The sequence below is a fragment of the Haliotis cracherodii genome, unplaced genomic scaffold, assembly GCF_022045235.1.
Source record: "Haliotis cracherodii isolate W230 unplaced genomic scaffold, xgHalCrac1.p SCAF_12, whole genome shotgun sequence".
NCBI lineage: Eukaryota > Metazoa > Mollusca > Gastropoda > Lepetellida > Haliotidae > Haliotis > Haliotis cracherodii.
This window is the reverse complement of record NW_027266267.1, coordinates 23,617,561-23,645,233: the sequence shown is the minus strand read 5'-3', so window position 1 is coordinate 23,645,233 and position 27,673 is coordinate 23,617,561. Positions and strand designations below refer to the sequence as shown.

Below are 27,673 nucleotides of genomic sequence, written 5' to 3'. Positions count from 1 at the left end.
AAGGACTTGTCGGTTCAGAGTCAGTATGCTGTGTCTGAGTGAGGTATTCATGTTAAACTGCGGCATGGTATCTCAGTGAGCTAGCAATATAAATCGGTATCTATTCGGACTAGTACAAGCAGCCAAACACACACACGTACATGCACGTCGCCATATAAGTGCAATAATCTTGGACACGACGTTAAACCCCATTTCACCTCACCTTAGGGTTGATATTTTTCATCTGTATTTCCGATCAGTTTTTTTAGGGTGTGATTCCTGTTTTCTGTCATACAAACTAATCATGTCTGACATGGACAAATATTCAAATTCAGGCAATGAACTTTGTCGGAGATTATCTTTACAGTTTAGATTTCTGTACCGAATGTCAATGATGTAGTATTCAATACACAATAGACCTAAAGTAATCTAGTCCATGAATATTTTGCCAGACATCAAGTTATCAACATAAAGATGATGATGGAGAAGTCTTGTAGTGTAGCGGCAGTCCTGCTTGTGATGGTCATACAGTCGGAAGGTAAGTAGTGGGTTTATTAAATAGTATATTATTGAATTCAAAATTTTCACAATCTTAAATGTCTACTGTATAAATGTGGGTATGGTTACATCTGAGACAACCAATGTTTCTTAGAGAATCATGCAATGTTCATAATCGAAAATAAGGCAGACGCTTTTTGACATGTACATGTACTTTCAAACATGGAGATCCACGTTAGATGTTTCTAGCAAATGTGAATAGTATAGATATTTTAAAATGCAAATGTGCGCAGAAAGTTATTTAACTGATGTAAATATAAGAAAATGCAGAATATCATTAACACAATTTAGATACAGCTCATACAGGTTAATGGTTGAAGGTGGCAAGTACCAAAAAATACCAAAATGTTTAAGATTATGTAGACAATGTTCTTTAAATGTCGTCGAAGATGAATTTCACTTTTTACTGTGTAAATGTGATAATTTAAGGAAATAGTATATTGAACAAAAATATTATGTACATCCAAATAAATTGAAGTTTATCTTTTAATATCACATATCACGAAATCTATCTCTCTTTATATATCATGCCATGTTATTAGGAAATGAATCCTAGTAATATTTTTAACCGCTTCCACAGTGTCATGTATTCTGTACTATGGGTCTGTGGCCTTACATTTATACATGAACAAACTGAATTGAATTCATACACACCAACTGTAACAAGCTTGAAACAAAAAGGTATGAGTTGGAAAATGCGAGTTATCTTCCCCGTGTAATTTTACGAGGGCCCTGAACCATTGCTGGAGATGAAACAAATTTAAGGAGATACTGGACAAGACAAGACTTACTTAAGACTGGAACACCTTAAGTGACATGTGACCCTTTTGCTGCGGACACCAGTGTTATTACTATCTCCTACGTAGTCCTACTAGGGAGATAGTAAGTCCTACGTAGGAGATAGTAAGTCCTACGTAGGAGATATTAATTCTAGGCCATACTAAGTCCTACGAAGTAGATACTAAGTCCTACGTAGGAGATAGTAAGTCCTACTTAGGAGATAGTAATTCTAGGCCATACTAAGTCCTACGAAGGAGAGAGTAAGTCCTACGAAGGAGATACTAAGTCCTACGTAGGAGATAGTAAGTCCTACGTAGAAGATAATAAGTCCTACGTAGGAGATAGTAAGTCCTACGTAGGAGATATTAATTCTAGGCCAAACTATGTCCTACGTAGGAGATACTAAGTCCTACGTAGAAGATACAAAGTCCTACGTATGAAAAACATTAAGTCCTACGTAGGACATACTTAGACCCCCCAAAAAAGTCGTCGCGGCCCTACTACGCTTCCGTAGTTTCGAGAATTCATTGTTTGGCAGACATTGTTAACAAAGAAGAAAGTTTGTAAATAAACCCTATTCTTTCTTGAAATACAAATTGTGACGTCTGCGTCCTTGACATCTGGCGTCCATTGATATCAACATTTAATATCCAGGGAATGTTAGTTCAATTACAGACGTTATCCATCTAAGGAGCTCGGAATAACAAATCAGGTCTTTTGAACACTGATGAGTAAGTGTAAGAACTAGAACAAAACTCATTTTAAACTATCTGTTACTGACTTGTCGTTTTCTACATAACAAACGTCTGTATCTCTATACCAAGGAACCTTTTGCCTATACGTCCAAATGTTGACAGACTCTAAGAGGAAATTCGATTAAACTCATACACTCCCGTCAACGAATCTTTAAGAAAGGTAATATGTGTCAGTGTTATTCACGTGTTGTATCGACCGTCTCCGTGGTCTTGTGGGAGAGCGTCCGCCCGGAGAGCGGAAGGTCCGGGGTTCGATCCCCGGCCGCGTCACACCAAAAGACGTTAAAAGATGGTACTTGTTGTTACCCTGTCTGGCGCTCGGCATGAAGGGGCTTAAACAAGGACTTGTCGGCTCGGAGTCAGTATACTGTGTCTGAGTGGGATATTCATGTTAAACTGCGGCATGGTATCTCAGTGAGCTAGCACTATAAATCGGCATTAGTCCGGACTAGTACAAGCAGCCACACAAACACACACACGTACATGCACGTCGCTATATAAGTGCAATAATCTTGGACGCGACGTTAAACCCCATTTCACCTCACCTCACGTGTTGTATCCTTTCTTTTCAGCCGCCGCCTGTGTGAACAGTACCGACTGCGGCGTCAACGCCAACTGCGCCAACTCCACCTGTGTGTGTGATCCTGGGTATCATGGATATGGCGTCACCTGCACCTGTGAGTATCATCAGCGGGGCTACTTTCAGAGGAAAGTGCTTATCAGGACTTCTGTTAATTCAAATTTGTACATTCTGAAGAGTTGTGTTTGCCCCTGCTCATGCTTATATGGAATATGTACATAATAAGAGTGACAAACTTGACACTTCGGTCCAAATAATAGTTTGACCATTTGTCTTAAATAAACAAATTGCTGCTGATCATTTACTTCTTGAACTGAAATGTAAAGAACGAATAAAAAAATATCCGCACTTGACCAAGTGAGGCGAGGTGAGGTGAAATGGGGTGTAACGTCGCGTCCAAAATTATTGCGCATGCACGTGTGTGTATGTGGCTGCTTGTACTCGGCCGGACTGATGTCGATTTATAATGCTAGCCCATTGAGAAACCATGCCACAGTTTCACATGAATATCCCACTGCTGACTTCGAGTTATTGTTTTAGCCCCAGACAGAGTAACAACAAGTATCATCTTTTAACGTCTATTGGTATGACGCGGTCGGAGATCGAACCTCAGACCTTCCGCTCCCCGGGCGGACGGTCTGCCACTAGAGCTCGTATGCGGTCTCACTTGACCAAGTACTTTCTGGAACATAAGGTAGTTTGGTAATTAGTGCGAACAAAACTTTCTTATTAACATATCATGGCGGACAAACATGACATCGAAACTCGGCAAAGTTATTACTTATTGGTTTTGACCTTTGACTTCCTTGACCTTCAGCTATATGCAGCATGTTGGACTTCCTGCTGGGGGTCGGGTTCCTCGCCCTGCCAGGGGACTGCAGTCGCTTTGTCCAGTGTGACGTCACAATACCCAAGGTGCAGTATTGTGGCTACGGTACAGTGTGGAGTGACGTCATCAAGACGTGTGTGACACCAAGGGACAGCAACTGCAGTGAGTATTTGAACCAAACACGTTAAAAGTCACGTCCGACTGTGGTTTCAAATTCAGTGAGATACACGCAGAGTTATATTATATATTATTTCCCCAAAAAATACTTTTATAAGGCATATTGACTCCAATTAACACACAACACCAAGGTCAGGTTGATTACATTATATTTATGATAATCGTATAATTTTAAAGTTTATTTTTGACTGCATAAAAGAGAGCTATATTTCATTATATTCTGTTTCTCATGATGACGTCTTTTTTTTCAGACAAGTGCAGTGGACAGGCTGACGGCGTCGAGCTGCCCTACCCCCTCTTGTGCAACTCCTACTGGCAGTGTCAGGGTGGGGTACCACGTGCCATGTGTTGCCCTGTCAACAACACCTTCGTGGACGGAGTGGGGTGTGTCAGTGGGTCATGTGCTGACACCTGTCCTCCTGCCCTGGCTAATTACACAGCAGGTAAATTCACATTAATAAACATGTACTCCTGTCAAGTCTAATTACACTGCAGATAAATTCATGTTACTATACTCCTGTTCCGGCTAATTACACTGCAGGTAAATTCATATTTAAATACTCCTAATGACACAGCAGGTAGAGTCACATGAATATACATCTGCCAAGGATAATTACACCTCAGGTAAATTCACATTAATATGCCCCTGTCAAGGCTAATTACGCAGCAGGTAAATTCGTGCTAATATACTCCTGCCCAGGTTAATTACACAGCAGGTAAATTCACATTAATAAACATGTACTCCTGTCAAGGCTAATTACACAGCAGGTAAATTCATGTTACTATACCCCTGTCGAAGCTAATGACACAGTAGGTATAGTCACATGAATATACATCTACCCAAGATAATTACACCTTAGGTAAATTCGCATTAATATACTTCTGCCCAGGCTAATTGCACAGCAGGTAAATTCACAGTAATATGCTCTTGCCCAGACTAATTACAAGGCAGGTTAATTCTCATTGATATTCTCCTGCCCAGGTATAGTTTTAATTATAGGTAATTTCACTGCAGGTATAGTGTTATTAATATACGCATGTCCAGGTTTTGCACACAACAGGCACAAACTGGCTTTTTTTAACACTAACAGAGTCTTTATCTTGGTATGTCTCCGCCATCACACAGATCCATGTGAGTTTGCGCCCTCTAGCGACGGTCCCGAGTTCTACATGGAGACAGTGCTCGGGTTTGGCCTCATCAGGAGGGACTGTCCCCCCGGCACCAACTTCAACAACGTCACCTGCGGCTGTCACGACGTCATCAGCATTCCTTCATCTCCACGTAAGTGTCAAATCAGATCTTCTAATTGTCTTGCTAGAAACTATATGTATAACAAATTCTCAAACAAATTTCAAACAACCTTCCCTCATTGATGGAATTGTGAATTGCTCAATGTTAGTAATTATTAACAAGTTCACTACGTTAGTGTAAAATCCAATCTGCTACATTGAGGAATCACTGTTGTAAAACAATCTTCCCTCATTCCTGGAATTGTATATTCCAGTCTGCCCTATGATGGCTGACATCTACTACGACAACGCCACCACCGCTTTTGTTGACAACTCCACCAACGACGCCTGGATCCAGGTCAACAACGTCGCCCTTGGCAACAAGCCAGTGTTTTCAGGTTCCAGTAGTCTGACGGTTTTCGATCTGGCTGGTGTCACGTATGGCTCCAATCTGGAAATCGACACCGTCTTCTCTGTCAACCCTTCTTCCTCCATCAACGACCAGATTGTCCTCCAGAACGGCAAATGTGACGACAACGGAGCTTCCTTCATGCTCTACGTCAACGACGTCCCTGGCAACGCCTCCATCATGGACGTGACCTTCACCCTTCAAACTGGCAACTCCGTCGTCGAGATCAACTCAACCTTGACGGTCGACGTAAGTGACGTTTTTCAGATGTAACATAATTAAAGTGATGCAACTGCTGTCATACATAATACTGATAATAATATAAATAATACAAATAATAAAACAATTATGTTGCTGTATACAGAAAACCACCACAGTGAGGGTTGAAGTCAGGTACCCAACCCGCAGCAACAGCAGCACCTACTCCTTCACTCTGTTCGACGACGACACCGACTTGTCTCTCACCTCCGCCACGGACGTCATGCCTGCCACCAGTAAGTGAGACTCATGCAATGTGTGTCTAGCCCATACAGTTCAGCTGAGATACTCTTGTCTGTATGTATTAACACGACAAAGATCGAATCACTTGTGAAGTTGGTATTAGCAAACTGGCAGTTCCAACTTGTATGATTCAAGTCGTTCAGACACTGAAGCACATAATTATTACCCTAAACACATAAATTGCCTCAGTTTATCACAACGTGGTGATTATAGGACGTAGACCAATGGCGAAGGCTCTTACTTTAATGACGTATCATAGGTAGTCCAGATTCCGGATTTCACACACCCCAGTATACTAGCTAATCGTTACTCTACTCCCAAACACCACAACTTGAAACCAGTTGTGATATATCTTAATATTGCTGACTCAGCTTAAAGATATCAAATGCCGGTAAATGTCTGTTGCCGCTAGGAACAGCATTATAGATATATCACGGCGGGTCAGCTTGATGTGAAAGTAAAGTCCCGAGCTGAGGCTGTTTGTGGACGTCCACACCTTGGTGAAACCCACCAACTTAAGTTGGTCCTGACGGAACAGTTATTAAAATGTAAGCGAATCATGAAATCGATCCAAGGATCTTGACATGCCTAAAGGACGCAAAACAACACCAGAGGCTGACGAGAATAAGAATATGAATTAATCTTTATCGCAGCCACTATTCCCCGGAAGAACGCCGCTCTACAGATCGGGAGTGGAGACTGCACCAGTCAAGGATTCTCTGGATTTGTCGGATCCTTTTTCAGGGTAGGTCATGAATTACTACTACTACTACTACTACTACAACCACTACCACTACCACTACTACTACTACTACTACTACTACTACTACTACCACCACCACCATTACTACTACTACTACTACTACTACTACTACTACTGCTGCTACTATCACTATCACTACCACTACCACTACCACTACTACTACTACAACTACTACTACAGCTACTATCACTATCACTACCACTATCACTATCACTACCACTATCACTATCACTATCACTATCACTACCACTACTACTACTAATACTACTACAACTACTACTACTGCTACTACCACTACCACTACCACTACCACTACCACTACCACTACAACTACCACTACTACTACTACTGCTGCTGCTGCTGTTACTACTACTACTACTACTACTACTACTACTACTACCACTACCACTACCACTACCACTACTACTACTGCTGCTACTACCACTACTACTACTACTACTGCTGCTGCTGTAACCACTACTTCTACTACTACAACTACTACTACTACCACTACCACTACCACTACCACTACTTCCACTACCACGACCACTACTGCTGCCGCTGGTACTTCTACTACTACTACTACCACTACCACTACTACTACTGCTACGGCTGCTACTACTACTACTGCTACGACTACTACTTCTTCTACTACTACTTCTAGTAGTACTTCTTCTATATCAGTATAAATACAATGATGCCTCGTTGGACGGGACCTCGTTAATCTGGAGTCCCCGACTTCTGTTCACATCTCTGACAGGTGGTTATATACATACACATTGGACACACACGATTGCCGATGCCGAGACTTACATGTGTCATGCAATTCTTATCATCATGTTCACATCACTGACTATCATTTTACTGTAAGGAACGTCTTTTAATCTGGACAACTTTTTAACCGGAAGCTATCCTGTGAAACGGTATCGTCTGGATTACGGGGGTTTAATTTAATCGCCATTCATTTTAACGACGTATCTGATAAAAACTGTTTCAATACTAGTGGCGCATTTTAACAATCTTATGTTTTTGCAGATTGGAATTCGTAGCTGTGGCAGGGGATTTTGACAGAGAGTGGATGTTCACGTATAGAAATTACGTGCACCGCGGTGCCGAGACGAACATATGCAGTACATTTCATATCATCATGCTGACATCGCTGACAAGTGGTTATATACACATTGGACACACACGATTGCCGATGCCGAGATTAACATGTGTCATGCAATTCTTATCATTATGTTCACATCTCTGACATGTGGTTATATACACATTGGACAAACACGATTGCCGATGCCGAGACTTACATGTGTCATGCAATTATTATCACCATGTTCACACCACTGACTATCATTTTGTAAGTTTCCATTCTCATTGTCTTTGCTGATGTATATTTTGTAAATAAAATGTTTTTAATATACATGGCGTTTATTAAAATCTGGTTTGGCTTTGTTCCTTACTAATGGTAGTAACTCTTGCAACAGGTGAAACCCTTAATCGCTCCCGAATTCTGTTTAATTGTTATTGGCTATTGCTAACATTATGTATTTTGTTCAACACTTCCTTACATGACAAGGATCATCAGAACATTTGAAAAAAATAAAATCTATAACATGATTTGTTGTTGTGATGTCTTAAACGACATGATGGTGCAGCTCGATCATTTTATTACCGCCATGCTTGTGGTTTTGACACAGAGGTCCATCCATGGTACGACCAATAATATGTAGGGGGCGTCATGGAAAATGATAAATACAAAATTCTTTGGAATTGGCCCATTTACAGCTTTAGGCGTATCCAGGCCAACAAACCTGATCTTGTCCTATTTGATAAATCCAATGACATTATTTTTATCATTGAATTATCTGTTCCCTTTGACACTACTGTGATTAACAAGATTGAGGAAAAACATGGCAAATATGCGGACCTCGCTTTCGAAATGTCACGCTTGCATCCCAAGTACCACGTTGTCCGACTGCCCATTGTTCTCGGTGCCTCAGGTTTGGTACCTCCCAAACTGTTGACTGACACTGTGAGAGTACCCGAATTTGCTACCAGGAATATAGCCCATCTGACAATCTGGGTAATGGAGAATTCGAGGCTGCAGTGTTGGGGCGTCTTCACATTCTCCGAAACGTTCTTGGTGGGTTTGACTGGGCAGCGCGTGTAGAGGGGTCAAATAATAATAAATATAATAAATGATAATAATAATAACAACAATAGTAATAATCATAATAATAATATGTCAATGGACGAGTGTGCTCTCGAAGGTCATTCTCAACTCCCTGAGGAGTAGACAACTCAAGTATCTCTGAAGATGCTAGAAGGTTTACGGTCATATTATTATCTATTCTACCAGGTACCCATTCGCAGATGGGTGAACAGATGCATGTTTCGATAAAAGTCAAGTACCTAATGATACACAACATGTGCTACATTTAAAGACATGCCATTTCAGTGTCGGGCAGAACCGAGGCCCCAGAAAGTCATGTCAAAACTATACTCCGTCACCAACTTACACACAGCGACCAGTGTTGTTTAATTCACATGAACTGTGATATGTGCGCTGTGCACAGGATCAAGTGCCACCACATACCCACACCACCACATATCCATCATAAATTGAGGAAGGTTGAAACGGTTAACTCCTTATTATCAATTATATATTTCATTTACTTTCGAACGCCACAGTGATGTGGCCGGTCGGATAGCCTACCTGGTTAAAGCGTTCGCTCGTCCCACCGAAGACCCGGGTTCTATTCCCGACATGGGTACAATGTGTGAAGCCCACTTCTGGTGTCCCCCGCCGGGATATTGCTGGAATATTGCTAAAAGCGGCGTCAAACCATACTCACTCACTCACTCACTCATTCACTCACCCACAGTGGTAGTTCATTATTTCTGGTAGTCCGCTCGCGGAAAGCGTACAATAGGCACCGCTAGCAGTGCAAGCACAGCATATTTTCCATTTGTACTCAAAAAAAAAATGACTAATCCGTACAATATGTAAGCATATGAAAAAATTGTATGTTTTGTCAATATGTGACTTCGGAGATGTTGTCTACATGTATATACAAGGTTGTGATACATACCATTCTCATGCATTTCGTGTTTAGAAGCAATATGCATGCATACCTTTAACTAAGATTGTTTTGCAGTGACAGCCTTTCCACGTTCCAATCACAGTACATGACATTTCCAACGCTGCTGAAAGTTGTTTGTTCCATGGCAGTTTAAGAAAATGTTCTTGAAAAAGCCACTTTACAATTTGATAGCGATTTATTCATTCATGCTATTGTTTGTTGGTTGTTTAACCCGTACTCACAGGTTTTCATCTGTATGACAGTGTCCTATAAATAAGCGAGTCTGGACCAGACAATGTCGTGATTGTCATCATGAGCATTAATCTACGTAATTGGGATTGATATATGGCAGTGTAACTTATTGCTAAACAATGACTGCTATACATTGTTTCTCTTGAGATTCAGTAGAAGTTCATTGCATTGTATTTAAACAACGATTAGTTCTCAGGAATGTGGTACTATCTAATTTAAGCAGTGGTGAGGTAATTATTATATTTAGATGCTCGAATTATCTGTAAACCCCCGGATCGATGGATGTCAAGCGTAAAAGAAACATGTGGAATATTCTGTGATGTTCTAGTGACACTGGACTGGTCCAGAACTGTGTGAAAAGTGCTTGAAGCTAGTTAGACAACAATAAGTGGCGCGGACGCTTGCCCGTCTCATCTCACATTTCATCTGACATTACTTCAAGACCAGCGGTTGTTTGAAAACTACTTATCACCCTGGATTCCCAGCCTAGGCCTATCTCGGGAGCATAACTACTTTTGCAGACAGGTGAATATTATTTCAACGGACTTTTTGCCCCCACCACTGCCATCATATTTTGTATTTGATACTGCCTTGAATATTGTACTACCACTCTATTGCATACTGCCATTGTCATTGATGTGCAGTAATTGGTATTGATTTGTAAATCCAGTTAATTGTATGCCATTTAGGAGATAAACATACTGTGTTTTCAATGTAGAGCTAGGTTACATGTAGATTTAACCCCGCGCAGCGTGAGGTTTCAAATTTTAAATTGGCGCGGTTAAATCTACAGGTAACCTTAGGTTTATCTCCATTCTACCATGACTAAATAAAACGCGAACTCTTTGGTGGCAAATATACTGAGTGAAGCGGCATGGGTTGAGTTCAATGTTTTGAATGGGTTATCGATCTGAATTACAGAATCACCGAACAAAATATGGTTCTGTATATACTCAAGCAGTTTGTTTACTCCGTAATACTTCACTCGAACATATGACAGGTATATAAGCACGGCAACTTGGTAAGCTAACATGAGGTGGCCATCCCTTAAGAAAAAAGCAAGCTTTGCAAGGCTTTTGCTCTACATCTCACGTCACCATTATGACGTCATATCGCTCATTGTGACGCAAAATATATGACGTCACAGTCGTATATAGAAAAGCGCCAAAATTCCAGCTCTCTGTTGTCTCCAAAACGTAAATACATTCCCTTTGTTGATTTCTGTCGTGATTTTCTGCACGAAATGTATTGCCACACATCCTTTGAATATTGTAGTAACGGCATCTGTGCATTTTGTAACCTGTAATTGTAGATATAGTTATTTAGATATGCCTACCGACAATGACTGAAAATAGTACTATTCTATGAATTTTAGCTTCCGCGGTGATGCGGCCGTCAATCCAGCTGTTTCAATCAGAGGGGGTTTATTGTGATTTAATAGCCTCTGATTGACCAATCAGAATCGAGTAAATTCCAAATTCATGGTAGAATGAATGAAATTCCCCGAGTTCCTTTCGAGATCAAACACATGAATATTTTTACTGATAATTATGTATCTCCACTCCATTGGCTTTTAAACATGTCAAGGCATTTCCTTTTCATCATCAATAAAACAATCATGTATTGACTATACAATTGCCAATTCATGAACATACCAATGACTCTTCTATTGGCACTATTTGTATCTATGCTACTGCCTAGAAGTTCATTTCCCTTACATACCTTGAGAACCCGTATGACATGCAAGTCATGCTGAACGTGCTGCACACGGGGTGATCACCCTTTGAACCCGCGTGTGCTAATGACTAGCGCCGGCGTGAATGTACACGTTTCCCCGACATGATATCGTCAATCCAGTTGTTTAATTTGGGATACTGTCACCTTACCGAGGCAAGAGAGTTAACTGACTTCAAAAGTCCAGTTTCAACTCTTGCTGAACTAGGCTGGAATTACTGGGCTCGATCGTAGCACCACCAGTGGCTATTACCAGTTATGTCCCTTTTAAGTCCCTCCTATGGACCAATCAGATTCCATCACTTGAGTTTGCTTCACACAAAATGGTGGCGCCCAGTCAGGACGATCTGATTGATAATCAAAATCTATATTGTGATAAAACGGGTCTTACATTGCAAAGTGCATCAAATCACGTGAGAACATTGATTAAAATCATCAAAAGATTTGGAAAATATCTGTTGACAATGAGTTGGCGGTGCACATGTTTTGCAAATCATGCAATCGGCCGAAATCTAGAAGACAGTTTACGAACCGGATTTCGATTTCGTTGCGCGATTTTGATTGGACTATGCATATACTCGTCAGTCCAGCCAAAAAGTAACTCCATACTACCAGCCTAGTTCGGCAAGGGTGGAAACTGGACTTTTATGATCAGTTAACTCTCTTGCCTCGGGAAGATGGGATACTGTAGGTTTATTACAGTTCAGAATAATAACAACATGAAGTCTATGAAAGGCATTTAGAAGTGATACACATGAGGAAGAGATTTTATGGATGTCAACTTTATTTTTTGGTATTTTATGGTAAATATATACTAACCAGTACATAATTAAAAAGGAGAATATAGCAAGTTACTATATTACACTCAGCTTTTCCCTAACTGCTCATGCTTGCCGTAAAAAAGCGACTAACGGGATCGGGTGGTCAGGCTCGCTGACTTGGTTGATGCATGTAATCAATCCCAATTGCGTGGATCGATGATCATGGATTGTCTGGTCCAGACTCGATTATTTACAGACCGCCCTGATGGAGCTGGAATATTGCTGAGTGCGGCATTAAACAACAAACAAACCAAACCAACATAAAGAAAAAGGAGAATATAACTTACTATATTGATCCTCCTTACTCTTTGCCCACGCAAGCTGCTTGAGGCCAGATATGGTAAATAATGTGGATGGGGCATTAGCTCGTGCAGAGCCGTGAAGATCCGGGACAGAATAGCTTTTCAGCAACCCATGGTTGCCGTAAAAAGCAACTATGCTTTTCGTGAGAGGCGAGTAACGGGATCACATAATTAGTCATGTCATCGTATCCCAATTGCGTGGATCGATTGTCTTGAGGTCAGTCGCTTGGATTATCTGGTCCCGACTCGATTATTTACAGACCGAAGTCATATAGCTGGAATATTGCTGAGTGCGGCGTTAAACCACAAACAACAAACAAACCTTGGCTCGTGTAACCATTCCGTCACAGCACCTATTGCAACATCTGTGAGCTGGAGCATTTACATGTAAGATGCCCCAATTCGCTGTGTAGAGTTGTCCCTTGCGCACGCCATAAATCCAGGATTATGTTTCCTTGTTTTTCAGTACCATACCCGTGATAGTGGATTTCACCAACGTTGTCTGAGACCTGCATCAATTCGGGCCTTCCTCCCACATTAAGCGAATTATCTGTGACATAACTGGAATATTTGTTTTAAAGCGGCTTCATATCTAACTAACTAACTCACTCCCTCCAAATGCAATGACTCTGCTCCAGGTCATGGAAGACATCAATGTTTTATTGTAGTACTGGTGGTGGATCCATTTTCCAAACTTTCTCACCCACACTGAAACCTCATTTATGAACATAAACAGCAAAGACAGACAACTTTCCAAAATGATCAAATATGCAGCTGTCATATCCAGAATTATTGATACATTTTACAAGTTCTCGTCCACACGTCATATGCGTTTCATGTAACTGGGAGAATACATGCAATAAAAATGTAAAAAAAGAATTGATAAGGATGACTCAACAAATATAGGTGAGGTGAGATGGGGTTTAACGTCGTGTCCAAGATTATTACACTTATATAGCCACGTGCATGCACATGTGTGTGTGTGTGTGTGTGTGTGTGTGTGTGTGTGTGTGTGTGTGCATGTACTAGTCCTGACTGATGCCGATTTAATTATACTGCAAGCACACTGAGATACCATGCCGCATATTGAGAAACCATACTGCTTAGTTCAGTTTGGATTGGCATACTGTACATGTAACTAGCCTGGGTAATATATCATTATATTACCGTTTGAAGGACGCGGGGCTGTTTTACTTCGTTGTAACATCTTGTCAGTTTCTTGTGGCAGAATTACAACATGGTCCGAGAAAAACTCTTGAGTGAGTTTTTGTAACGATTAAAGCGGCAGTGAAAAACAATAATATGCCAATTTACAGAATCAAACCTGGTTCTTAGGCACGAGAAGTCAACTCTTTATCTACCGGGCAATCTCTCCACAGTGGACAATAGTTAAAATTGAACGTTTGGGGTACTTTACCAAAATACTAAATGCAACACATTCAGACGATTTCATTTATTTTATTCAAAATAAATATCATATTGTTGTAAATAAAGTCATAAATAATCATCTTAAAAATGAAATATAATAATTGTGTTGAAATGTGATGCTGGTGATCTATTTAAGTCGTCTCTGGGTCAGTTGACGAACATGAAACGTAGATACATAACCAGTCGTTGCTTGACTGGCAGACCGAGCTTTCTACTTTGTACGAATCCTTCATACAGTGTTCCCATTTGCCCCCAAAGCAAGCAAACTGTTTTCTGTTTTTTTTCTAGATTCCATATCCGCAGCTTCGTATTCCGGCCTGTAAAACAATAAAATATAATACTTAATTCACTCCCGATTTGAAATTTTAAAAGTTGACAACATGTCAAAGAAGTAAAGATTTTATACGTTAAGCGTTTTTGTGACACCAATAGGACAGAAGCCTTGTGCTGACACAAGAGTCATTGAGGATTCGTAGCCACAGCGAAATTTGATATACATAGGTTGCAGTTAACCTGTTAATGAACACTCTGTGTTCCTATATTTAGAGCGATGCGATATCCTTGTGGATAAAGCGTTCCCTCTTTACGTCCAAGGTCCGGGTTCAGTCCCCTACATGGTTACAATGTGTCAAGTCCTTTTACGGTGTACGCCGTTGTAATATTGATAAAACTTAGCAAAAAATGGTTAACAAAGAATCGATATATTTTACACTTCGTTGGGATATCCTAATCAAATACAAGTTCATGTAGGCTGCCTTTCATTGGCGTATTCGCGTTAGAATGCTTATAGGAAGAGACGACTAACGGGACCAGTTTGTCAGATTCGCTGACTTGGTTGATGTATGCCATCGCATTCCAATTGTATGGGTCGATGCTCATGATATCAGTCCCTGGATTGTCTGGTCGAGACTTGAATATTTATAGACCGTCGTAATATAGCTGGAGTGTTGCTGTTAATGGCATGTTAATGTGCATTATGCATAAGAATATTCTTCTGTGATGTCATGTAATCAATGCATGATGACATATCATTAAAAAAATAAATTTAATTAAAAGAATGTCATTGAATAATGACCATCGGTAGTTGTGTCAAGACGTTATTGTCAATATATTTATATGTGTTTCATACATTTTGAAACTCCGTTCCAAAATAAAGAAGCACTTTATGTCGGATAATGCTTACCTTGAAGATAGATCCAACAAATCCAGAGAATCCTTGACTGGTGCAGTCTCCACTCCCGATCTGTAGTTCTGCGTTCTTCCTTGTGATGGTGGCTGCGAGAGGGACACATCATTGGCATTAATATAACATGCATAAAAGATATCAGACTGTGAAACTGGAATCTATTTCAATGTACAAGGTCGACGAGGGGTGTGCTGTGACGCAAACGCAACGGAGTCAGATGGTCAGAATTCAGTGCATTTGACGCCTTTTGTGAATTCCAAAGTGGGATTTGGTCAAACAGAGCATGAGCCGGCATTCTGGGCACGAATATATCCCGAACGACCTTTGCAGGTCGTAAGAGGGCACTTGGATCGGCTGGTCAGGTCTGAGTTGATTTTGACTTTCATTATGCTTTCAAAGTCAAAGAACAAGCCAGGAAATATCAGATAAGTGTGATAGTAAGTTCAACATTGCCTTGAAAGAGCGGAGGATGACGTCAAGATGACGTAACTCACTTGTGATAGGCATGGCGTCCGTGGCGGAGGTGACAGACATGTCGGTGTCGTCGTCGAACAGAGTGAAGGAGTAGGTGCTGCTGTTGCTGCGGGTTGGGTACTTGACTTCAACCCTCACTGTGGTGGTTTTCTGTATACAGCAACATAATTGTTTTATTATTTGTATTATTTATATTATTATCCGTATTATGTATGACAGCAGTTGCATCACTTTAATTTTGTTACATCTGAAAAACGTCACTTACGTCGACCGTCAAGGTTGAGTTGATCTCGACGACGGAATTGCCAGTTTGAAGGGTGAAGGTCACGTCCATGATGGAGGCGTTGCCAGGGACTTCGTTGACATAGAGCATGAAGGAAGCTCCGTTGTCGTCACATTTGCCGTTCTGGAGGACAATCTGGTTGTTGATGGGAGAGGAGGGGTTGACAGAGAAGACGGTGTCGATTTCCAGATTGGAGCCATACGTGACGCCAGCCAGAGCGAAAACCGTCAGACTACTGGAACCTGAAAACACTGGCTTGTTGCCAAGGGCGACGTTGTTGACCTGGATCCAGGCGTCGTTGGTGGAATTGTCGACGAATGCGGTGGTGGCGTTGTCGTAGTAGATGTCAGCCATCCTAGGGCACACTGGAATGCATAATTCCGGGAATGAGGGAAGGTTGCTTTAAAATAGAGATTCCTCAATATATATCTTTTTTTCGCAGATCGGATTTTACACCAACGTGTTGAAAAAGTTAATAATTACTAACATTGAGCAATGTTTGTTTGAAAATTGAGATTTGTTATACATATAGTTTGTAGCAAGACAATTCAAATATCTGATTTGAGACTTACGTGGAGGTGAGGGAACGCTGACGACGTCGTGACAGCCGCAGGTGGCGTTGTTGAAGTTGGTGCCGGAGGGACAGTCCCTCCTGATGAGGCCAAATCCGGGCACTGTCTCCATGTAGAACTCGGAACCGTCGCTAGAGGGCGTAAGCTCACATGGATCTGTGTGGTGGCAAGAGGTGTGTTTTATATTTTGATTTCAATAACTGTTCACATAAGTACATGTCTTTACAGAATCTGAATATGCAAACATATGCAATAACACCTTATCTGCTGTGTAATTAGCCTGGGCAGGAGTATAGTAATGTGAATTTACCTAAGGTGCAATTATCCTGGGCAGATGTATATTCGTGTGACTATACCTGCTGTGTCATTAGCTTCGACGGGAGTATTTTGATATGAATTTACCTACAGTGTAATTAGCCTTGACAGAGGTATATTAATGTGAATTTACCTGCTGTGTAATTGGCCAGGGCAGGAGGACAAGTGTCAGCACATGACCCACTGACACACCCCGATCCATCCACGAAGGTGTTGTTGACAGGGCAACACATGGCACGTGGCACCCCACCCTGACACTGCCAGTAGGAGTTGCACATGAGGGGGTAGGGCAGCTCGACGCCGTCAGCCTGTCCACTGCACTTGGCTGGAAAACATAAAATAATCAAAAACTTGAGTGAGTGAGTGAGTTGGGGTTTAACGCCGCTTTTAACAGTATTCCAGTTATATCACGGCGTGTCAGCTTAATGTGGGAGGAAAACCCGAAGTGATGAAGGTCTCAGACGTTTACCACTTTGGTGAAACCCACGAGCACGGGTATGGTGCTGACAAACATAGAAACATAATGGGGGCGAACCGGGATTCGAACCCACAATCATGGGTTTCTTTGGATAATTTTGTTAATTGAGGCTTTTCAGCACATTACTCACTCAATGTATTGACAATTTATTATTTACCAATGTTTCACGCATTGTACCCATGTAGGAATGGGAGCCGGGTCTTCGGCGTGACGAGCGGACGCTTTAACCACTAGGCTAGGCCCTTATAGATCTTATTGGAAACAGTTGTAGTGAACTATTTCTTAATTAAATTTGACTCAATTGTTGAATGTTTGTATCAAATTGATTTGTGCTACTTACTGCAGTTGCCGTCACTTGGTGTCACACACGCCTTTATGACGTCACTCCACACTGTACCGTAGCCACAATACTGCACCTGGGGTATTGTGACGTCACACTGGACAAATCGACTGCAGTCCCCTGGCAGGGCGAGGAACCCGACCCCCAGCAGGAAGTCCAACATGCTGCACATAGCTGAAGGTCAAGGACGTGAAAGATCAGGTGAAAGGTCTGTCAAAGCTCGTCTATTTTCAATAAAAAATGTGTCCATCAGAATGCTGTTTTGTGGCAATTGTTTAGAAGGAAATGATTAATCTCTCCCGAAGTAATTTGCCAAGTGCATGTTTTTTTCACTCATTCTTTTCACGTCAGAAAAATTCGTAAGTCAAACATTGTTGGTAGTGTTATCGAGATGTGAAATATATTTGTCAACAGTGATATGTCAACAGCCATATATTGGTCGAATTGCGCATTTTCATTCAGTAATTAGCAAATGGCTTTACATAAGTTGAGAAATTATCTTCACTAAAGTATTTTGTCAAGTGCACTTTCGCAACCAATTGTTTTGTTGTTTGTTCATTTCAATTATATGCGAAAGTCTTTTTTTTATATAAACGTTTAATGTAAAGGAGGGCGTTTACTTCGGAGATTAACAGTTATTGCATCGGCTGTAATCAGCACTATGTTCTGAAAGTCTCCCTGCTGATGGTACTCACTGGTGCAGGTGGTGCCATCTCCTTGATACCCTGGATCACACACACAGGTGGAGTTGGCGCAGTTGGCGTTGACGCCGCAGTCGGTGCTATTCACACAGGCGGCGGCTGAAATATGATCACAACAGTTATTGGACAGACAGATCTATTTATTTAAATCTCCCCTTGTGCATATACATTAAATACAATGTTACGTTACACACACAAACGCCTTCATCGAATACTGTTTCCTGATTGGCTGTTCAGGAAATTGACGGAGCTTGCCTTGCATTATTGCGTTCATAGATGTAATCGATTCCTCTATTTGCCTCGAGTGTTTTTTTTCTTAATGATTAATTAAGCAATCTTATAGGGCATTTATTTACAAGAACTGACATAATATATTTACCATTATGAACGTTAAAATTTATTTATTTATTTATTTATTTATTTATTTATTTATTTATTTATTCATTCATTCATTCATTCATTCATTCATTCATTCATTCATTCATTCATTCATTCATTCATTCATTCATTCATTCATTTATTTATTTATTTATTTATTTATTTATTTATTTATATTTACGCTGTATATTTCCGGTTATACCCCTCTAAAGGATAAATGATATTGAAGAAGGCAATTCTTACGTACAAGTCTCTGTTTCCAGACTTGTGACTATGCAGTTATATACATTCATTACCTGTATATTTTAGAAAGCACGAGGTCGTAAATTTATATTAAAAAAACTTAAACTAGAATTCGAGGTCCATGGTTTTCGTGTATAAGCTGAATATTTAACTGATAACAACTTGGTATGGATGATCAACGTCTTCAATATAAATTTGGCGACGTTTTCAAGCATGTGATTTGTGTTCAGTCATTTAACATTTGAATGTCGAATTATGAGGCCTACATTTCCAAAAAGTTGAGTGAGTGAGTGAGTTGGGTTTAACGCCTCTTTTAACAGTATTGCAGTTACCTCGCGTCGTGTCAGCGAGGAAAGCCCGAAGTGATGCATGTCTCAGACGTTTACCACTTTGGTGAAACCCACGAGCAAGGGTATGGTGCTGACAAACCTAGAAATATAATCGTGGCGAACCGGGATTCGAACCCACAATCATAGGTTTCTGGCCTGCACAAGGGTCGCAATTCTGCACAGCGAGACCTGGCGCCTTAGACGACTGGGCCATCCGTGACCCCCCCTCCCCCCCCCCCCGTGATGCTGGCGTATTGAATACAAATTCAATTTTCATGTTTATGCTTATTTTGCTCAGAAGTGCATACAAAATGTTTCACAAACGTACATACCCTCGGTCTGCGTTATCATGACAACAAGCATCACTGCCGCGACACCGCACATTTTCTCCATTGCCATTATGCCGTCCGTTCAAAGGAGCTGAAACGAAAAGATTAAGTTATGACGTCACTGCACTGACACATAATCATTCGATGTGTTCATAGCATTTGAAAACATTTCACATGATTGTGCTACGAATGACAAATGCATTGATAAATAGATTTTTTATATTTACCAGTTTTAATCAAGTTTCTTTGAAGTCTATACCAATAAGATACTTCCGATATCTTAATCATCCAACAAATGTATTACATTTAAGATGCGGGGGCACGGATGGCCCTGATTCGCTGTGCAGAGTTGCGTCCCTTGGACACGCCAGAAACCTATGATTGTTCGCTCGAATCCCGGTTCGCCCCGATTATGTTTCTAGGTTTGTCAGCACCATATCCGTGCTCGTGGGTTGCACCGAAGTGGTAAACGTCTGAGACCTGCATCACTTCGGGCTTTCCTCCCACATTAAGCTGACACGCCTTGATATAACTGGAATATTGTTAAGAGCGGCGTTAAACCCAACTCAATCACTCACTGTTCAGATGCATGGTAATATGGCAAACATTATAATAATTGCACATGTGCATCTGGGGCGTTGGGTAGCCTTGTGGTTAAAGGAGTCGTTCGTCACGCCGAGGGCCCTGGTTCAAGTCCCTACATGGGTACAATGCATGAAGCTAATTTCTGGCGTACCACCACCACCTCCATCCCACCCCTGTGATGATACTACTGGAATATTGCTAAATACTGTCTCATTCACTTTCCCAAAATGTATCTTTAATGTATCCAGCAATAAGTTATGCTAAACCTTAAACCTGTAAACAGTTATGAAAACTTAAACTTCGATAAATATGAATATGAAAGTATCTTACCTTGAGGTTTGCGTGAGTCAAGTCAGAGAACTGTTGACAGTGTTCTGCTGTGTTGAACCCGGTGAAAACAATGTCCAGTGTAGCTTGTGACCTCTTTATATTTCAACGAGTGGTCAACTGGCGTTATCTGTAAATGTGGTATCTGCATGAATCGCTCGTCTATGGCCTGCGATGACCACACGGTAATGCAGCCCTGGGCGCTCTGATGTCATAAACTCTAGGAACCATTGCCGTTAGGGATAGTGCCGACTATCATCGCATGTCGTCGGGGTGTATCGGTGCACATGAGCCGTTTTGAGATAATCCTGTTCGGTTGATGTAAAGAAACTGATTTTATTGGATGATGTAAGTGCTTAAGGCTGAATGTTTCGTTTCATGAACATACATAACATTGTTATCTGAATTGCGATATGAATGAGTGTATGTGGAAAATATCCATGATACCTGTTTACGGATTATGACCCGCTGAAAATGTTATGTAAGGATTATTGTCATGTGCCATGTATACCACAGATAGGGACGATACGAAGGGACAACGGCACTCCGAAGACCCTTTGTATTTGCTTCATAAATAAGCCCTTGACTTCTGAGTTTGGGGCGATTGGGTAGAAAAGTGGTTAAAGCGTTAGATCGTCACGCTGAAGACCGGGTTCGATTTCTGGTTTTGCTGAAATGTTGCTGAAAGCGGCGTAAACACACACACACACACACACACACACACACACACACACACACACACACACACACAGAGACACCTATTGAGTGAGTAAGTATTATGTGAGTGAGTGTGGTATTACAGGCGCCACTTTAAACAATACACCAGCAATATCCAGGCGGAAGACAAAGGATACATAGACATGCATATGTTAAATTTGGCTTTACCTGTTCATATGCACATGTTATCATTATTGACGTCAGGTTGATTAATCTTCATATTTTATTAGCGATCATATGATCTGCAGCAATATATACTGAACAAAAAAACAAAGAATCATGAATATATATATGCTCAAAAATGAATCTCCAAAGTATTTATGATCTCTTATTTGTTCAGTATATATGTGACCGCCTCCGTGGTTTAGTGGTAGAGCGTCCGCTCGAAGTGCGGAAGGTCCGGGGTTCGATCCCCAGCCGCGTCATACCAAAACACGTTAAAAGATGGTTGTTGTTGCCCTGTCTGGCGCTCGGCATTAAGGGGCTAAAACAAGGACTGGAGTCAGTATACTGTGTCTGAGTGAGGTATTCATGTTAAACTGCGGCATGGTATCTCAGTGAGCTAGCAGTATAGATCGGCATCAGTCCGGTCTAGTACAAGCAGCCACACGCACACATACGTGCATGCGCTTCGCTATGTACGTGCAATAATCTTGGACGCGACGTTAAACCCCATTTCACCTCACCTATATGGTACATACAATAATAAGTATTATAACGTAATGGAATGTCTGATAGTTTCAGCAATAGCTTCATTTGCGTACAGATCTGTGACACAATGCAGAGATCACTTCTAGTATCCCTGTGATAGTGTTAATATCTAAGATAAATCGTCCAGAGACCCATGAAGATCCGAGGTAGAATAGGTCTTCAGCAACCCATGCTTGCCGTAAATGGCGACAATGCTTGTAAGAGGCGACTAACGGGATCGGGTGGTCAGGCTCGCTGTCTTGCTCGATGCAAGTCATCGATCCCAATTGCGTGGTTCGATGCTCATAATATGCATCACTCGATGGTCCGGTCCAGGTTCGATTATTTACAGACCGCCGTCAAAAAGCTGGAATATTGCTGAGTGAGGGGTAATATAACAAACAACAAACAAAACAAAAACGAATTGTCAAGCAACATTACTGATTTGCAGTTGTAAAGGTACTTGAGTAATCAAAGTCTGCTTATCTACTTGAATCTACTTGAATCCCATGCGTCGAGACATATTAATATGTGTTAAATTAAAACTCGATGTCCATCACCTTGTCAGGTCATAAAAATGCTTGTAGTTACAAAGTTCGAACACAGGAATTTATTTTTATACCATAAACACCCGTGGGCACGGATGGCCAAGTAGCCTAAGGCGCCGCGATTTGCTGGGCAGAGTTGCGTCCCCTGGGCACGCCAGAAACCTATCATTGTGGTTCCGAATCCCGGTTCGCTCCGATTATGTTTCTAGGTTTATCAGCACCATACCCGTGCTCGTGGGTTTCACCGAAGTGGTAAACGTCCGAGACCTGCATCACTTCGGGCGTTCCTCCCCTTTTAGCTGACACGCTGCGATATAACTGGAATAATGTTAAAAACGGCGTTAAACCCAACTCACTCACTCACCCATAAATCCCAAAAATATTTAAATCAGTTCTAAGCGGCTGATCTGAATAAAATGAACGATGGACTGACTCGGCCTGTATTTCGACATGGATATAGTTGTCATATAACAGTACACGTGCGAAGCTGTACGATATCTCTTCGTCGTGTTCGCACTATGAATACAGGAATGCGACGGATAAGGCTTTACAAGCGTAACCTTCACATAACACATGTCTGAGTATGAAAAGTGTTGACCTGCAAGTTTGCAAGATTTAATCTTGACACTCAGCTTTGACGTCACTCATTCGTCTCGACGATCATTATTTTTCATGGATGGTTGTCAATAATCATTCCGTCGTTATATATCGACGCTTCATATAAATAATTGTACACTTCGGCATGGCAGAACTGTTGTCTGTCACACTCATGTGAGTGGATTCAAAGTTTGTTGGAAAACGTGTCGCCAGCGTGTCTCACACCCTGTGTTATGACCTGAGGATGTGTAATCGCCGACCTCGGCTACAGACATAACATTGCGAATAACACTTTGACTCTTGTACGATATGAAATTATTACATAATTTGTCAACTATTACATCGATAATCAGGCCTTTTATTGTGTCAGTTTCCTAACAAGAGTGACCGACAAAAGAACCCTGACATCAGAAAAGAAATAAAAGGACTTTTGACAAAAAATATTTTGACCGACTGTACTTTACAATTAGGGAAACACAAAAAGAAAAGAAAACATCTTATCACCACTGTTTGTAAGAAATAAACAATACGTAGACATATCTTTATGAAGCCCATTTCTGGAAGCCCCCGCCGTGATATTGCTGGAATATTGCTAAAAGCGGCGTAAAACCATACTCACTCACTACAAATCTGTCAGTCACAGGTTCTTCTTTTTCATATGGAATCTGACTGAGGCTTTGGAATCAGCGTATTGTGCCCAGTTTTGATATTGTGTTGATTGACGCACCTGGGTCAGCAACCATGACGTTTGTTTGCCGTTTACTTTCAACTCGATTTTTTTACGTTTGTAGCTTTCATCTTGCGATAAGAAAATAAAGTCATCATCTTCAGACTCGTTATTTACCATGCGCCCAGACTTTGAGTGTCCACGATTTGGTGCACTATCAACACTACTTATGTTATTCATGCGTGTGAAATGATTATTTTTGCCACATTTTCCACATGTTTTTTCCAAAAGCTGGACAGTTCCTTTGGCCACCAGCATGGGGCCATTTGCTACCACAATTAAAACATGTGTTCTGTTTTTGAGGTTTCTTTTGTGATACAGCGGGCTTTGCTTTTTGAGGTTTCCTTTAAAACTTCTTCTTTAACATTAGATGTGTGTTTGAAGCACTTGCATGACTGGAATTACCCTGAGTTTGTTCAGAATGTTCATGTGTTAATTCAACTCTTCTGCTCCCTATTAAAAGTTCATTCAATGTCATGTTCGGATTACTCAACCCTTTCTTACTAGCTTTGTTAGATCTACAACCTGCTATGAGCTGAGATTTTATCTCCGCATCGCTTCTTTCATCAAAACCACACGTGTGGGCTTGTTGACGCAGTTCGTGATAAAAATTATCAATCAAATCTGACCCTTGGCACATTTGATGAAAAGAGTACTATTTGAACTCAAGATTTACTTGCGGGTTGAAGTCATTCGTGATGGCAGTCTCTCGCTTCCCGAAATGTGTCTCGCATTCACCCGTTGTGAGATCAACTGCCGGAATGTCCACAATGTCATTAAAGTCATCGCATCCGAATGAAAATAACAACGCTCTCTTCTGTCGATGATCAGTGATGTTATAACCTACAAATACATTGTTCTCAAGCCGCGATTTCCACTTGTTCCAACGGACTAACTTACCACCAGTCGAATGGCAGATAGTGAGGTAAAGGTACCGTGACCGGAGCTGGCGTTGTTGCCCTTGTGGTTGGACTTCTTCGAGTTCGTCAGCCATAATGTCACTTGCAAAATAATTCACTCGTCGCCAATGTGATGTTTAGCGAGCCGATAGGTGTTAACGTTATGTTTGTACCAGTATGCACGTTGATATTTGTTCGGTTGAACAGAGAGAGACAATACTTCGGACATGCTCTTTATTTTCTGATCCAAGGGAGGAAACTCCTTCATACATAGACACAATGTTAAAGTGCAATGTAAAACACCACAGATGCGACATTTCATTACATTGTGTTCAAATGCAAATTTGAATAAATTTCTTGATCGAAATATTACAGTATAAACGGAAAATGTATAAATAAACTCCCCGAGATATTATAACATCCCTGTTTATGAAATTTAACCCGCCTGGAGTGAGTGAGTGAGTGAGTGAGTGAGTATGGTTTTACGCCGCTTTTAGCAATATTCCAGCAATATCACGGCTGGGGACACCACAAATGGGCTTCACACATTGTACCCATGTCGGGAATCGAACCCGGGTCTTCGGCGTGACGAGCGAACGCTTTAACCACTAGGCTACCCGACCGCCCCTTTAACCCGCCTGGAACACTATAGATTGACGTCAATGGAGGTTTATATAACGATAAGGCAAAACATTTTGCTAACCAAGGCATGGCAAATACAAGGCCTAGCCCACTGATAAACTTACAGGTTTTGCAGAATTACCCTGCTAGAACACACAAAAGAGATGAGGATGTCTGTGATGTGACCCCAGCGAATGCAACCAATCCTTGACGGGAGAGGTAAACACGGCGTCAACCCCAATGTTGTATGTTGACAACAGTAGCGAGCTGTAGTATTTAAGCCACCATAACATAAATCCATTGCTGAGTGCATCTTAATAAAATAGTATATATCCCACTTTGGGGGTAAGTACATCTCTAATACCCCGCCACGAGCAAATCAGGCTGCACGTGGGATTCTGAGAGGCAGAATATATCCTTTATTCACCGCTTCAAAGCAAAAGCCGCACGCTTTTTCCGAGTCAATGGAAGTAACGTGACATAGCGCAAGTTAACCTCAGCTCAGTGAAACAACTGTTTTCTATCAAGTCATAAAAAAAAAAAATGTCCGTACGATAAATTCGATGTAGGATCCTGCTGCAACTAAAAGTGTCCACGTGATGGTCGGTAAGGTCCAGGCTCTATTATTTACAGGCCGACATGATATGGGTGTAGCTTTGATGGGGAAATCTCTCTCTCTCTCTCTCTCTCTCTCTCTCTCTCTCTCTCTCTCTCTCTCTCTATTTATATATATATATATAGTAGTATTTGACACACAAGATGTCTTCAAAAACAAACCGAACGTGTACCGTTCATGTCATTTTAAATGTAAACTGCTTTTATAAAGAACATGCTTATAACGAACTGATGGATTTCACGAACCGATTTTTGGGTCCCAGCCATTTGTTGTATTTATGCCGTATATGTGCTGACAACGAATTAAGATTATAACGAACTAAAAGTAATGCTCCGTTTGTGTTCCGTATAACCGTAGTTTACAGTATATCAATAGTGACACATTGTCAGCTGAGATATCTTATCTAGTACATCTAGTAATCCATGGTTTGGCATAAGCAAAATGGCAATGTATGGCCATTTTGCCAATAAGGATTCTGCCTGTAATTTCTACGTACATCACTTGCACAAAGCCATATCATCTCTAAGACTAATGTAAGTCTATGTTAAAGTATGGGAGTTCGTTCGAGATCATTTTGTGCACGTGGACTCTGATGTCGTTTGTATCAACACCCGATTATATCGGTGTGAAAGCCACAGGAGTTGATACTTTCATGATTAGTTACTTGGGATCGAACTAGATTTCTCTGCGTGTTACGGTACTGCGTTGTCCACTTAGCTATCCAAACCGCCATCAACGACAAGATATATATCAGCTGCCTTCCAAAATGACATGCATCACATAACAACAGAGACACCATAGTACCAGGAATATGCATTTGCTTGTTTTATAACTGCTGCGAATGCATACTCAATTCGAAAGAGAAAGACTTTACATAATATTATGCTGTCAAAAACACGTTTTCAAGGAAATAAACTGATTTAAAATCTGTGCTTGCAACCAACACAGAAAGCGTGATAAAACTGACCAAACATCCATTAGTTGATGTCAAACGTTTCTAGTTGGTAGTGCTTTCTGTCATATATAACCGCTGCTTTTATTGAATAATCTGCATGAGAACAATGTTTTTGCATGATAAATCAGATGAATAATAGAATGAGTTCACAAAGAGTTTACTGTATGTCAAACATATATTATCCTTGGCAATGGTTTCTATCATATAGTTAATGATTATGATTGAGCCTCGCCATTCTTTCTTCATTGAGTGATTAGGAATAATTATCGGTGATAAACCATAGGACTCGAAAAGTCCTTTTCTATGTACCCCAAGTATTGAAGTGAGTGAGTGAGTATGGTTTTACGCAGCTTTTAGCAATATTCCAGCAATATCACGGGCGGGGTACACCAGAAATGGGCCTCATACATTGTACCCATGTGGGGAATCGAAACCGGGTCTTCGGCGTGACGAGCGAACGCTTCAACTACTAGGCTACCCTGCCGCCCTCCCCCCCCCCCCCCCCCCCCCTTCCCCCCCCTTCTTAAGTGTTGAAGCGTTTGACTGACGTGTTAACGTTCTCTTTCCCTCTCTCACACACTA

At 41.1% G+C, this 27,673-nt stretch overlaps 2 protein-coding genes across 2 annotated transcripts; one reads left to right on the top strand and one right to left on the bottom strand.

Annotated features, from left to right (window-relative positions):
- The first annotated feature begins 453 nt into the window (after nt 1-453).
- LOC139458273 (protein PIF-like) lies at nt 454-7,629 on the top strand. Its single transcript, XM_071239651.1, has 9 exons — nt 454-517; nt 2,645-2,749; nt 3,470-3,643; nt 3,910-4,101; nt 4,785-4,940; nt 5,164-5,546; nt 5,662-5,791; nt 6,452-6,543; nt 7,597-7,629. The coding sequence occupies exons 1-9, from the start codon at nt 454-456 to the stop codon at nt 7,627-7,629; spliced, it is 1,329 nt and encodes a 442-aa protein (XP_071095752.1).
- A 6,836-nt stretch (nt 7,630-14,465) lies between these two features.
- On the bottom strand, nt 14,466-19,879 carry LOC139458272 (protein PIF-like). The gene is made up of 9 exons (XM_071239650.1): nt 19,813-19,879; nt 18,525-18,629; nt 17,830-18,003; nt 17,145-17,336; nt 16,697-16,852; nt 16,107-16,489; nt 15,862-15,991; nt 15,365-15,456; nt 14,466-14,498 (listed from the first exon to the last, which is right to left on the bottom strand). The coding sequence occupies exons 1-9, from the start codon at nt 19,877-19,879 to the stop codon at nt 14,466-14,468; spliced, it is 1,332 nt and encodes a 443-aa protein (XP_071095751.1).
- Nucleotides 19,880-27,673: the final 7,794 nt, after the last annotated feature.